Below are 14,541 nucleotides of genomic sequence, written 5' to 3'. Positions count from 1 at the left end.
GCAACAAATGGGGCATATAATAATACTTGCAAAGTTCCTGTAAGAACATCCTGTCAAAAATTAGCTTACTTACAGTTTAACACTGCTATTGGAGAACAGAACCTGTTCACTGAACCAGCCTCCAATAAAATGCTGATTAGATCTCATAAATGATAAATCTCACAGTTTATCATTTATGACCCAAAGGAGGCAATAAAAGGAGTCAACACATCTCCACTTACAGAGTTTCCCTGAGGGAGTGAGGCAAATCTTCTATCTACACCTCCCCATATACATGGCCCCAAAAAGGAAGGAGAAAAAGGTAACTATCCCGATTTCCTATGACTCTGAAATAAAAAAAAAAACAACTCACAAGCAAAGATGTGAAACACGTGTGTGTGTGTGTTTACTCAGTTGTGTCCAACTCTTTGCAACCCCATGGACTGTAGCCTGCCAGGCTTCTCTATCCAAGGAATTCTCCAGACAAGAATACTGGAGTGGGTTGCCATTCCCTTCTCCTGGGGATCTTCCTGACTCAGTGATCAAACTTGTGTCTCCTGTTTCTATAGCACTGGCAGGCAGACTCTCTACCACTGAGCCCCCTGGGAAGCCCATGTGTGGTTTACTCTCACTTTGAGTAGAGAATTTGGGGAAAAGAGAAAAACCCCTTCATGGAGAAAATCTATTCATGACCTGATTCATTGATTATAAAACATACAAAAATAAAACATGCCAGAAAATAAGTGGGTTTCCTGATTTTGGCAAGTGCCTAAAAGCACATAACTCTGAATCCATGCTTAATTGATGTGCAACAGACTGGTTCCAAATAGGAAAAGGAGTACGTCAAGGCTGTATATTGTCACCCTGCTTATTTAACTTATATGCAGAGAACATCATGAGAAACGCTGGGCTGGAAGAAACACAAGCTGGAATCAAGACTGCCGGGAGAAATATCAATAACCTCAGATATGCAGATGATACCACCCTTACGGCAGAAAGTGAAGAGGAACTCAAAAGCCTCTTGATGAAAGTGAAAGAGGAGAGTGAAAAAGTTGGCTTAAAGCTCAACATTCAGAAAACAAAGATCATGGCATCCAGTCCCATCACTTCATGGGAAATAGATGGGGAAACAGTGGAAACAGTATCAGACTTTATTTTTTGGGGCTCCAAATGCACTGCAGATGGTGATTGCAGCCATGAAATTAAAAGACGCTTACTCCTTGGAAGGAAAGTTATGACTAATCTAGACAGCATATTCAAAAGCAGAGACATTACTCTGCCAACAAAGGTCTGTCTAGTCAGGGCTATGGTTTTTCCAGTGGTCATGTATGGATGTGAGAGTTGGACTGTGAAGAAAGCTGAGTGCCAAAGAATTGATGCTTTTGAACTGTGCTGTTGGAGAAGACTCTTGAGAGTCCCTTGGACTGCAAGGAGATCCAACCAGTCCATTCTAAAGGAGATCAGCCCTGGGTGTTCTTTGGAAGGACTGATGCTAAAGCTGAAACTCCAGTACTTTGGCCACCTCATGCGAAGAGTTGACTCATTGGAAAAGACTCTGATGCTGGGAGGGATTGGGGGCAGGAGGAGAAGGGGACGACAGAGGATGAGATGGCTGGATGGCATCACCGACTCAATGGATGTGAGCCTGAGTGAACTCCAGGAGTTGGTGATGGACAGGGAGGCCTGGCATGCTGCAATTCATGGGGTCACAAAGAGTCGGACACGACTGAGGGACTGAACTGAACTGAAGCACATAACTGCAATCAGTTAGTTCACTGGGGCGAGGAGCTCTCTGAACCCTTTCAAATCAGTGTACTGGCCTAACCACATTCTTTATGAATACATGAGGCAAATGCCTTAAGCTGCAAACAAACAAACAAACCAAGATCCTTCTGTAGAGCACTGATGTTGGATTAGGCCTGTGAACTTCTCGCTCCAAGTTTGCCCTACTGTAGGCTGGCTGCACGGCACAACCTGCTCAGCTGAGTGTTTCATCTGAGGGATCTTCACAGAACAGTACCAGACCTCAACATCCATCAGTTTGTCAGCACACCCTATACAGAACCCAGAACACACCAACATGTGGTGCCTGGTTGAACTACTGTCCCACAATCTGGAGACTTTAACCTTCTCTGTGAATCTCTTAGCTAGGAAAGAAGGCAGCAACACGCTTCTTAGGATGGTGAGTTGGAAAAGGCCGAGTCTTAGCTACACAAATGAATGTAGCAGTGTCTTTCACAGGGATACTTAAATAACAATGCGCCACCCATCCTAAGGGGAACACAAATGATTCTCTCATCATTTTGCACTACTTTGCTCATTTTGTTACCAAACAACTCCCCTCCCCCCAAGTCAAAACATATGTCAGTCCACTATATGTGGGAAGATCTATTTACTCCTCATTTATTTACAGCATTAAGTAACATAATATAGCATTTTGTTTCCTTATGTCTGAGCCCTAGATACAGCGCAACTATCCACCCACACACAGGTCCGGTCTTTGAAGGAATACATCTGGAATTTAAAAAGCACAGACTATTCCCCTTTTCCTCTCCAGACATCCATCAAATACTTAAAATTCTGATTCTCTCGTTTTGCCTAACGCTCACAGCATCTTTCCAAATTCTAAGTTTTAAATGCCCACTTTCTCCCTACTCAGAGACGGCTTCCATACCCATCCCATTCTCTTTCCACTCTCTTTCCTATCCCATTCCACTCTCTTCTGGAACATGTCCTGAGGGAGGGAAAGATCTCTTAGACCTTCCGTTCAGCCTTCGCCTCATTCCTCCCCACAAAAGGCTCACTTTTTATAGGCGCTCACGCTAGGGAAAAAGAAGAAAACAAAACAGAAGCATCCAGGTAAGACCCTATTTAAGCCAAAATCCACAGCCGGGTGGTGCGGTCGTTGCTGAGGTAGACCCACCAGGTCCGAATGCCGGCAAGCATCCCTGCTTGCAGATACCATAGTCCTGGTCTCCAGGACCCGCGCTGCCACCTACGTACCCGAGACCTGAGAACAAGACTTGCCGGCTGGGATCTGGACTGCGGACCGACAGTTCCCTCCACTGAAGGATGAAGGATGAAACCCAGAAGGCGGGGCCGTGCTTTGCCTGCCCAGTAACCGCGAACCGCTCCCCCTACCTGCGAGCTCACTCTCCTCCCGCCTCCGCAGCAGCAGCCTGCACCGCTCATCTGAGTCGGACGGCTGGGCAAAAAACAACCCACGAGGCTCCTCCTTGTCCTCGTGGGCCTTACGTGCGGCCTTTCCAGCCAATGGGAAGCGCAGGGGGCGGGCAAGAGCCACCCCGGTGACAGGCGACGTCTAGTCCGCCCGCCAGCGCGAGTAGGCCGTACAGTAGTTGGGCCAATCGGCAGCGTGGTTAGGGAATGAAGGGGAGGGAGCAGGCGGGGAAAGCGAGCGGCCAATGAGATCGTGGGGTCCCTGAGCGACGGGTCCTGTGGCCTGTGGTCTTCCGAGCGCGGCGCCCAGGGGGCGTGCCCTCCTGGGCCAATCGGCTGGAGCCCAAGGTGCGGAGCGAGCGCCTCAAATGCTCGGGTTTCTCAGCTGATTGTCTCCAGCCGAGAGTTGTTTTTTGCATCTACCGAGCCGAGCCGGAGCAGGAGGAGCCGAGACCCCCGGGGGTGGGGGGCCGGGGAGAGGAGGCGGGGTCCGAGGAGCCGCGGCTGTTCTCCGCGGGGCTCTGGGTCCTGTCACGGCGCTTCCTGGGGTTGGAGGTTGGGGTGGGTGGGGGGTCAGAGGGACATCCTTCTCCCCCTCGACGGCGGCTCCGAGTCCGGCCCCTTCCTTCCCGCGCTCTTTCGCCCGCCCCCCAGCCCCCTCATGAGGGTGTCCGTGCCGGGTCCCGCGGCCGGCCGCGAGCCCTCGACGCCCGGCGGGGGCGGCGGAGACGCAGTCGCTGCCGCCTCAGGCGCCGCGGTGCCTGGCTCGGTGCAGTTGGCGCTGAGCATCCTGCACGCCCTGCTCTACGCCGCGCTCTTCGCCTTTGCCTACCTGCAGCTGTGGCGGCTGCTCCTGTACCGCGAGCGGCGGCTGAGTTACCAGAGCCTCTGTCTCTTCCTCTGTCTCCTGTGGGCAGCGCTCAGGACCACCCTCTTCTCAGCCGCCTTCTCGCTCAGCGGCTCCTTGCCCCTGCTCCGGCCGCCCGCTCACCTGCACTTCTTCCCCCACTGGCTGCTCTACTGCTTCCCCTCCTGTCTCCAGTTCTCCACGCTCTGTCTCCTCAACCTCTACCTGGCGGAGGTAAGGCGGGAGGACCGGCACGCGGGGCCGGGCGGGAGAGTGGGGCCGCCGCGTTTCACTCGGGCTGAGGATCGGTGGCGGGTTGGGGGGTGGGGTGCGGACCGGGAGAAGCGAATCCGAGAGCAGCCCGGGGAAACTGAGGCACGCCTGGAGTGTGCGCCAGGTTTCTGGCCCTAAACTTAAGCAGCCGATTGACTCGACTACTGAGGGGCTTGGGGAGTCGGCGAGGGGAGGGCTGGTGGTGAGTGAGAGTGTATGTTCAGACAACTTGAAACAGCAGGACCAGCCTTTGTTTGGCGTCCTGGCCCTTGTACGCGAAGGTGTCGGTGGCACCGACAAAGTGGCATCGCAAGAAGTAGCAGCCGGGGTAGTTCTGCCGAAGCTGGACTCTGTTGAGAGAGGTTGGATGCTGAGGTAGCAGCAGCTCTGCTGAAGCTGGACTGCTGCCAGCCATTACGTCACCAGGCAGAGCTGTTCCTCTGCTATTGTTACTGCGTTTCTTTTATTAGAAGCTTATATTCCCTCCTGCATCTCCTTACCCGGCGCTCGATAAGCCTCACACAGATTTCGTTCGATAGTTCCCCGGCGGGGTTAATAATCACTAACCAATCCCGAGGGTCAGTATAAAGACCTCCGTAAAGCCCCGAGTGTGTTTGCCCCAGTGGCTTCATGCCTCGACTATTTATTCTACCTCCTAAAGCCTAGTCTTTTTTATTTTTTCCAGCTAATTAAGAGAAAATACTAGTTTAACCTGCGCCTATTGCAGAAACAAACCACCAAACTGTTTTTGCAATAACTTGCTTAATAGCTGGCACCTAATCACACCCCCTTTCTCTTTTATGAGGAATTGCTGGTTGGTTTGCATTGTTCTGCAGCACTTAGGTATTTGACCCATTTCAAACAGGTTTGAGAGTGTAAGTTTATCAATCATGTGTGCCAGCTAGTGGTATTTAAGCCACGGAATTTTGAAAATTACCACACACACACACACACACACACACAAAACCCCACTCCCCTCCCCCCCCCGCAAAAAAAAAAAAAAAAAAGCTTAAGGAGGGGAGGAAACAAGGTGACATCATATGCTTAATACTGACTAATATAGAACAATATTGGTCTATGCAGCTAATCCTCTCAAAGGCTTTTGGAGGTGATGAGAATTAACATGGTTCTGAGCAAAAGTAAAAATCATTTGAGGCAGATTGTGTGTTTGTATTTCCTGCGTAAACCAACTCTTCTCCAGTAATAGCTATGAAGTTGAATGCATAATTTTAAAAGCACAATCATAAATTCAGCTTTTTACCACACTAAAAACAACAGTTTAGAATATGTAACAGAATTCCCAATCATTTGGAAGTACAAACAATACAGTGACAAAAACCCAAACAGTAAGCAGAAATAAAAAGTATGGGTTAATAAATCAAATAAACATGCCATAGTCACATCATTTATTTGCAGATGTTCTGATCTTCTGGTTGTTGCTTAAACTGTTACAGTACTTCAGTCCTTTATAGTTAAGCTGATACACTGTATTCTTCCTGGCAATTTCTGATATACTACCAGCACATCTCATCACTAAAACTTTGCTCTAGCTTCAGATATAGTTTGCCTAAGCATGATTAGCAGTCCTTAAGCCATGCATATCAGATAATTTGTTTTTTCCTTATACCACTGAGGATGAGATGGCTGGATGGCATCACTGACTTGATGGATGTGAGTCTCAGTGAACTCGGAGTTGGTGATGGACAGGGAGGCCTGGCGTGCTGCGATTCATGGGGTCGCAAAGAGTCAGACACGACTGAGCGACTGATCTGATCTGATCTGATCTGATACCATTTTGACTAACAAAGTCATATTAATGAGGCATTGTAAAACAGTTGGGCATTTCATAAGTAGCCAAACACCCTTTTTACTTTTTCTTGAAATATAACATATAAAGTACATAAAGTACACAGGTACGTGAAATTTTACATATGCACACACTCATGTTACCACCACCCAGAATAAGATATGCATCATTTTCAGTGCCCTGGAGGTCCCCTTGTGCCTTTTCCCAGTCATACCTCTCACCCTAAGGTAAACACAAATTGACTAAACATTATCACCATAGGGAAAAAGCATCTATATTTAAGCTTGAAATTCTGAAAGTATACTTCTACAGTGTAAACTACACAGTATCCAGATTGGATTTTCAGACTTTTGATTGCTGTTATTCCAAGCTAGTGAGGAAGATATTTAAATGTCTTAAAGTCTTCCTATTAAATGGATATCTTATTTGTGTCATGTACTTTTTAAAACACAGTAAGGTTCTATTATCCTAGAAAACATAATTTGGAAAGAAGCTGGGCTAAAGTTTTTTTCCTTTTGGAGTGTCTCCTAGAAAGAGTGTAAATTATTTGTCTATCCTAGTCTTTTTATAAAACGAATGATTTTAAGACACATAACTATACTTAAAAGAACATATTTTTACCTGTTTAAAAAGAGACATTTTTAACCAGAAATCATTTCTATATTCAATAGAAAAAATACAAAGGAATCTGTTTAAAACAGTTCAGTTCAGTCACTCAGTTGTGTCTGACTCTTTGAGACCCCATGGACTGCAGCACACCAGGCTTCCCTGTCCATCACCAACTCCCAGAGCTTGCTCAAACTCATGTCCATCGAGTCAGTGATGCCATCCAACCATTTCATCCTCTGTCATTCCCTTCTCCTCTTCTCCAATCTTTCCCAGCATCAGGGTCTTTTCCAGTGTGTCAGCTCTTCGCATCAGGTGGCCAAAGTATTGGAACTTCAGCTTGAGTCCTTCCAGTGAATATTCAGGACTGACTTCCTTTAGGATTGACAATTTTGATCTTTTTGCAGTCCAAGGGACTCTCAAGAGTCTTCTCCAACACCACAGTTCAAAAGCATCAATTCTTCGGCACTCAGCTTTCTTTATAGTATAGCTCTCACATCCATACATGACTACTGGAAAAACCATAGCTTTGACTAGACAACGTTTGTCGGTAAACTAATGTCTCTGTTTTTTAATATGCTGTCTAGGTTTGTCATAGCTTTTCTTCCAAGGAGTAAGCGTCTTTTAATTTCATGGCTGCAGTCACCATCTGCAGTGATTTTGGAGCTCCCCAAAATAAAGTCTCTCACTGTTTCCATTGTTTCCCCATCTATTTCCCATGAAGTGATGGGACCAGATGCCATGATCTTCGTTTTTTGAATGTTGAGTTTTAAGCCCACTTTTTCACTCTCCTCTTTCACTTTCATCAAGAGGCTCTTTAGTTCTTCTTCGCTTTCTGCCATAAGGGTGGTGTCATCTGCATATCTAAGGTTATTGATATTTCTCCCTGTAATCTGGATTCCAGCTTGTGCTTCTCCAGCCCAGCATTTCGCATAATGTACTCTGCATATAAGTTCAATAAGCAAGGTGACAGTATACCACACTGGAGTATTCCTTTCCCAATTTGGAATCAGTCCATTGTTCCACGTCCAGTTTTTTTGTTTTTTTTTTTTTACATACAAGCAATTTACATGTCCAGTTTTTTAATTCAAATTTTTATATCAATTCCAAGTAATTGGAAGAACTATTGATCACTCTGAATGAATAAGGCTTTCCCAATGAGTTCTTTGTATTACAGCAGAGTGGTAGGGAAAATCTACATGGTGACAAATATAAAACTTAACATTTGACTTTTTTTTTTTTTAATTAATTTTATTTTATTTTTAAACTTTACATAATTGTATTAGTTTACCAAGAGACCCTTATATCTGTTTTAAATAGTTGTGCTTCTTGATTACCCAGGCTGTCTATTAAACGCCAGTTTCATTTTACTTTTGACTTCTTTTAAGTATTTGTTGTATCCACTTCTCACTAATTAAAAACATATAGTAGTAGTTTAAAATTAAATTCTAACTTAAAGACTTAGTTACAAAGAACCATAGAGCAGTATAAAAATAAGGTTTGTAAAATAACCATTACTACTTTGAATACATTGTGGTAATTATTCTAAAAATAAGTTTTCAAAAAGTTAAGACTGCCTAAACCACTCTTTCTTTTCTTTACCATACTTGAATGGAATTCAGGTAGGGGGAGGTAGCCCTTTCTGAAATAATTAGATTTACGTACTTACCTCCTAGAACAAATAGTTGGAAAAAAATAATAAACCTATGCACTAAGTTTAAAGCACCTATTGAACTTTTTCCAGCATGATTAATAGAATATGTACTTTACCAAAGAAAAGTTCACACTCCTATGCTTTTACCAGAGAAGGGTTCAGTCTTTAAAACAAATTATTCTATTAAACATGCTACCTACCATTGGAACAAGTAAAAGGACTTAAAATGAGAGTTGATAGTACCTTTGCAGTGTTGTTGATGCATGCCAAAATCAATGAGTTCACCTCCATGACCCATATTGACATTTTTTCTTGCAGTTTTGTAACATGAGTGCCAGTTGCTTAATCACAATAAAATGCAGTTACTAAATCACAATGCCAGTACAGCTAGGAAAATTAAATTCAGAATCTTAACTCTTACATACATGGCTGCTGTCATTGTCCCTGACATTCGATATATTCTTCCAAATATTGATGGAATGTCAGAGAACATGATGGAGTTCAACTTAACAGGTACTTTCATTTTGTTATAATGGTCTATGATTTCTCACAAAAGTACTTTTATCACCTAAAATAGAAACTCCCTAAGGATAAGAAGTTACTTTATCATATTTTAAACTCATAGAACAATAGTGAATATATTTTTGGATGACAATCTTGAAAAGACCAAAATCTTGAAAATATTTAACCATCTAAAATTTGAGAGTTAATTTTGATGAATATATGACGTAAATTATTTGTGTACTTTCTGGGATCTTTATATTTTGTGCCTAAAACATTGCCTATGATATGAATGCTAAGATTCTCTTAGATTTTCTTGGTTCAATTAGTTACTTCTGATTACTACAGGTAAAATCTTACTGATGAAGTTGCTTTAATATATTAGAGTTTTACTTAGCAAAACTATTTTTATAGCATGGCAAATGGCCCATAATAATTAGGGCTTTGCTAATTTGGTTTCGACAAATTCTATTAAACAGAAAAGCCTGCAAAACAAATTAAGTCTCACCTCATGAGTCAGTTACTATCTACTGGAAACTATACTTTTCTCAGTGTTAGATTTTTATCCATAACTGTGATTATAAACTGTTTTTATGCAAATCTACTAAACTGTTCTATCCATTAACTTGATTCTATCCTTCTTGAGATCATCTGTAAAGCAAGAGTTTGAGATACATTTCTATGGCAAAAACATGATTACAATGTCTTACATTCTATGTGATTTAGTATTTTCAAAGCACGTCACATCTTCACAATCCCTATAAAATAGGTAGGTATAAACAGTGGGATTTGTCCAAGGTTTTATGTCTAATATGTATTAGAAATGAGACTACTGTATAGCCCATGATCTATAAAGTCTTGTCAAGTGGTCTCCTGCCTATGAACTTTTCTGAATACCATTTATACTGCTTATTATTTAGTGTTCACTGTTTGTCTTGCTTTCCCATTTCCCACCATTTCAAACCTTTTCCACTCTTCAGCAAACTTTTTTCCTCCTTCTTACTCAGCTTATGACCCTCACCTCCTAGTTTATAGAAGTAGAAACCAGGCCCATCTGGCTGAACAAAGACTCAGAGAAATGTCTTAAAATGCTGCAGAGAGTATTTAATCCCTTTCAGTGAATGATTGAGTTTGTAAGTGAGGAAGTTCTTCAGAGACAAGAAGCCACAAAGAAAGAAGTGAATATGAAATTGTAAAGTACCACACAGATGTTTGTCTTGGGTTTTGGGGGTGGTTGCTTGCTGCTTCCTGCTAACCTAAATCCTGAATTTCAATGTCTTGGGGTGACAACACCTTGGTATGAAGAGGTGACATTGGAGGCAATACCTTGTGGTGAGATCTAATCAGAGCACTCATCCCCTCCAGTTTAATGCCAGAGTTCTTGAAATACACATCTTAAGTAAATGAATTAGGGAGAAAGAAAGGTTCTTAGAGGTTGGTGGTGGAATTTGTGCCTGTCTCTGCCATGGCTCTGGGTGAAGGAGATACAAATTGAGGAAAAATGTCTTCTCTGAAAATGCATAGCAAGCTTATTCTCACACAGGTTTGAAGCCTGAAATCACACTTCTTTGATTTTAGAGGAGGAAAAAGCTCAACTGGAAAAATGTAGTTTAATGTTACCATGACTTGGTGGTAACCTCAAGCACCTGGAGGGAGCAAATCCAAATAATCTGTTGAGAAGTATACTATAAACCGAGAATTCTGACAAAATTCAAAGGAACATGAGCTCAAAATGAAAAATCACTCTGAGGACTCTTCCTTTCAAAGATTGAAGATGTCAGAATTATCAAACAGATAGTATAAAATGTCTATTTATTTGATTTAATAAAGTAACACTATTGATACATGATAAATAAATAATGTAAATTAACTAGGCACATTGGGAAATCATTTTTTAATGAAAAACAATTTTAAATTACAAACTGAAATGAACTGAACAAATTAAATAGCTAAAAAGAAATCATTAAACTGAAAGATATGAGGAAGAAATCACCCAAAATATATCTCAGAGAAATAAAAGATGGAAAATAAGAACAGAGATTAAAGAATTAATATATAATGAACAGGTACAATGTATTGGAATTTTAGAGAAATTACTTTAAAAAATAATGACTTAGAATTTGCCCAAATTTATGAAAGATGCTAAATTTTAAATTCAGAGAGCCAAAAAAATCCTAAGACAGATTAAAGGAAAATGAACAAAGCGTAATATCTCAAAATACCAAAGACAAACTGTGTTTAAAACAACTCGATACAGATATTACAAAAAAAAGAATGAAAATTAGTTTGTTTTGGTGTTTCATTAACAACTAAGGAATCCAGAAGATGGTGAAACATCTTAAAATTGCTGAGAGAAAATAACCGCTAACCTAAAATTCTGCTCACAGTAACACTGTCAACAACAGGAAAAAATAGAAGCCATGTTGGGGTGACATCAGCAAGATAGTGATGGACCCTCCAGCTCCCTACAAACATACCAATTCAGCAACAATTCACAAATTGCCTGTGTGAGAAATCCAGAAACTAATCGAAAGTCTCCTGTATAGCAGGTTAACACAAAACAAAAATCATCAAAACCAGTAAGGAGGTTTGAGACAGACTCACATTAGAGTCCCTGACCCCAGCACAGTGCCATACAATTGGGATGAGACCTCCTAGCTCTGAGCTTCTCCCAAAGGAAGGGGTTAGGTCATATGTCGAGCACCCCAGTGTTTTGTAGGGTGCTCTCCAGAGGTGAGACCTTCTATCTTACCAGTCTTGGAAGTCTGAGGTGTTCAATACAGTTTAACTGCCTGGAGGAGAATGGGGACAGCACCTTCAACTGGCAAACAGCGTAGCTCCCCTACTTCTCAGCAGAGAGTGAAGAAACCTGGGCAACAACTTCCTGCTACTCCCTGAGGAGGGAAAGAGTTGGTCGAGGCCCCCAGAGTCTCTGAAAAAGTTGGTTGATGACAGTATTCTGCTGTTCATGGCCAGTCCGTGAAGATTGGGGGAGATACCTATTTTGTATAATGCACAGACATTAATGTAGAGAGTTGAGGCTGAGGAAAATGAATCAAAGATGTTTCAAACAAAATAAATATCCAGAAACCCCAATGAAACAGAGCTATATAATTTGCCTGACAGAAAATTCAAAATGACTGTCATAAAGATGCTAACCACAGGCAACAGACCAAAGCATGAACAATCTCAACAAAGCAGAATTTCAAAAGAGATAGAAAATATTAAGGCAATTTCTGATCATCCAGTTATAGGACTTCACACTTCCACTGCAAGGGGCACAAGTTCAATCACTGGTCAGGGAACTATAATTCCACAATCCACGCAGTGTGAACAAAAATGTATATATATGTATATATTAAAAAGTACAAAATATAAATCCTGGAGCTGAAAACATGAAAACTAAAGTGAAAAATTCAGTGGTTCGTCAACAGATTGGATAATAAAACAAGAGAAAGGATCAATGAATCTGAAGACAAATCGTTGGAAATAATTCAGTCAGAAAAAGAAAAAGGAATAAACAAAGCTAAAGGGACTTACTGGTACAGCATTAAACCAATATACACATTGAATCCCAGACAGAAAAGAAAATACTAGAAAGGTTATTCAGTAGTAATGATGACTGAAAACTTCCCCAAAGTGGAGGAGAAAATAGACATCCAGATTCAAGAAGTCAAAAGAATATAAAGAAATGCACACACTTCAAGACATGTTATAATCAAATTATCAGAAGTCAAAGACCTTTGAATTTTGAAAGCAGAGAAGGAAAAAACTTGTCACATACAAGGGAACCCCTATAAGGTTATGAGAGATTTTTCAGCAGAAATTTCACAGGTCAGAAAACAAGCAGGATAGGGATAAAGGGGGGTGGCAGACACGGGACTGCCAAGCAAGAATAACATACTCTGCAAAATTATCCTTCAAAAAAATGGAGAATGATTTTCCCAGATAAGCAAAAGCTAAAAGAGTTCACTACTAGACTTGTCTTATAGGAAATGCTAAAGCAAACTCTTCAGGTTGAAAATGATGCTAAAGAGTAACACAATAGCATAAGTATGAAACTCATTGATAAAGACAAATATACAGACAGGTACAGAAATTGTATTACTATAATGGTAGTGGGTAAATAATTCTGGTATAAAAGGTAAGAAAAATGTAAAAATAAAGACTATTAAAGATATTAAAAGATACACAAGATAAACAATATAAATGATGACACTAAAAGGTTGGAGTGTGGGCAGAAGTTTAAGTATAGAGTTTGTATGCAATTGAATTTAAGTTACCAGCTTTAAATAGACTTTTATGTAGGATATTTTTGTAAGCCTTAAGGTAAGCACTCACACATATGCTATAGAAGTTACACAAAATTAAAAGGGAAAAGAAAACAACATGTATTAATACCAAAAATGAACAAAACAGGAAGACAGCAAGAGAGAAATAACAGACCAAAGAGGTATAAGACTAATAGGAAAACATCAACAAAATGGCAATATAAATAATTTCTTTTTAATAGTACTTTAAACGTAAATTAAACTCTGAAGTCAAAGGACATAAGAGTTGCTGAATGAACTAAGAAAATGAAAGACCCAACAATATGCTATATGTAAGAAATTCACTTTCAACTTAAGGACACACATAGAGTGAAAGTAAAAGGATGGAAAAAGAAACTATAAAAATAATAACCAAAGAATGTAGGTGTTACTTTAGTTAGACAAAATAGGCTTCAAGTCAAAAACTGAAGAAGGACATTATATTATGCTAAAAGGGTGAATCCACCAGGAACATGTAACAGTTATGAATGAGTATGCATCCAACACCAGAGAACCTAAACATATAAAACATATATTGATAAAATTGAAAGGAGAAATAAGACACTAATATCATAACTGTAAGAAACTTCAATGCTCTACATTCTATAATGGATAAAGCATCCAGACAAAAGATCAATAAAGAAAGCGAGCATTTGAACCATCAGTTCAGTTCAGTTCAGTCGCTCAGTTGTGTCCGACTCTTTGCGACCCCATGAATCCCAGCACACCAGGCCTCCCTGTCCATCACCAACTCCTGGAGTTCACTCAGACTCACGTCCATCGAGTCAGTGATGCCATCCAGCCATCTCATCCTCTGTCGTGCCCTTCTCCTTCTGCCCCCAATCCCTCCCAGCATCAGAGTCTTTTCCAATGAGTCAACTCTTCGCATGAAGTGGCCAAAGTACTGGAGTTTCAGCTTCAGCATCATTCCCTCCAAAGAAATCCCAGGGCTGATGTCCTTCAGAAAGGACTGGTTGGATCTCCTTGCAGTCCAAGGGACTCTCAAGAGTCTTCTCCAACACCATAGTTCAAAAGCATCAATTCTTTGGCACTCAGCTTTCTTCACAGTCCAACTCTCACATCCATACATGACCACTGGAAAAACCATAGCCTTGACTAGATGAACCTTTGTTGGCAAAGTAATGTCTCTGCTTTTCAATATGCTATCTAGGTTGGTCATAACTTTTCTTCCAAGGAGCAAGCGTCTTTTAATTTCATGGCTGCAGTCACCATCTGCAGTAGTTTTGGAGCCCCAAAAAATAGAGTCTGACACTGTTTCCACTGTTTCCCCATCTATTTCCCATGAAGTGATGGGACCAGATGCCATGATCTTAGTTTTCTGAATGTTGAGTTTTAAGCCAGCTTTTTCACTCTCCTCTTTCAC

The 14,541-nt window shown here is 41.4% G+C and overlaps 2 protein-coding genes across 4 annotated transcripts in view; one reads left to right on the top strand and one right to left on the bottom strand.

Annotated features, from left to right (window-relative positions):
• TXNDC16 (thioredoxin domain containing 16) overlaps positions 1-3,186 on the bottom strand; it is a 92,821-nt gene extending 89,635 nt beyond the window's left edge. For 2 of the 3 annotated variants that reach the window (XM_010808964.4, XM_024997677.2), the window contains exon 1: positions 3,121-3,186. The gene's annotated coding sequence lies outside the window, so the exon portion shown is untranslated. 3 annotated transcript variants of the gene reach the window in all.
• A 305-nt stretch (positions 3,187-3,491) lies between these two features.
• The window catches only part of GPR137C (G protein-coupled receptor 137C), a 62,921-nt gene continuing 51,871 nt past the window's right edge, over positions 3,492-14,541 (top strand). The window contains exon 1 of the mRNA XM_002690463.6: positions 3,492-4,240. Within this exon, the coding sequence (XP_002690509.1) occupies positions 3,821-4,240 (420 nt within the window). The 5' untranslated portion in view covers positions 3,492-3,820. The remainder of the gene's footprint in view (positions 4,241-14,541) is intronic.

Source organism: Bos taurus, chromosome 10 (genome assembly GCF_002263795.3).
Source record: "Bos taurus isolate L1 Dominette 01449 registration number 42190680 breed Hereford chromosome 10, ARS-UCD2.0, whole genome shotgun sequence".
Taxonomy (NCBI): domain Eukaryota; kingdom Metazoa; phylum Chordata; class Mammalia; order Artiodactyla; family Bovidae; genus Bos; species Bos taurus.
The sequence above is the reverse complement of the archived record's forward strand: the minus strand, read 5'-3'. Positions and strand labels throughout refer to the sequence as shown.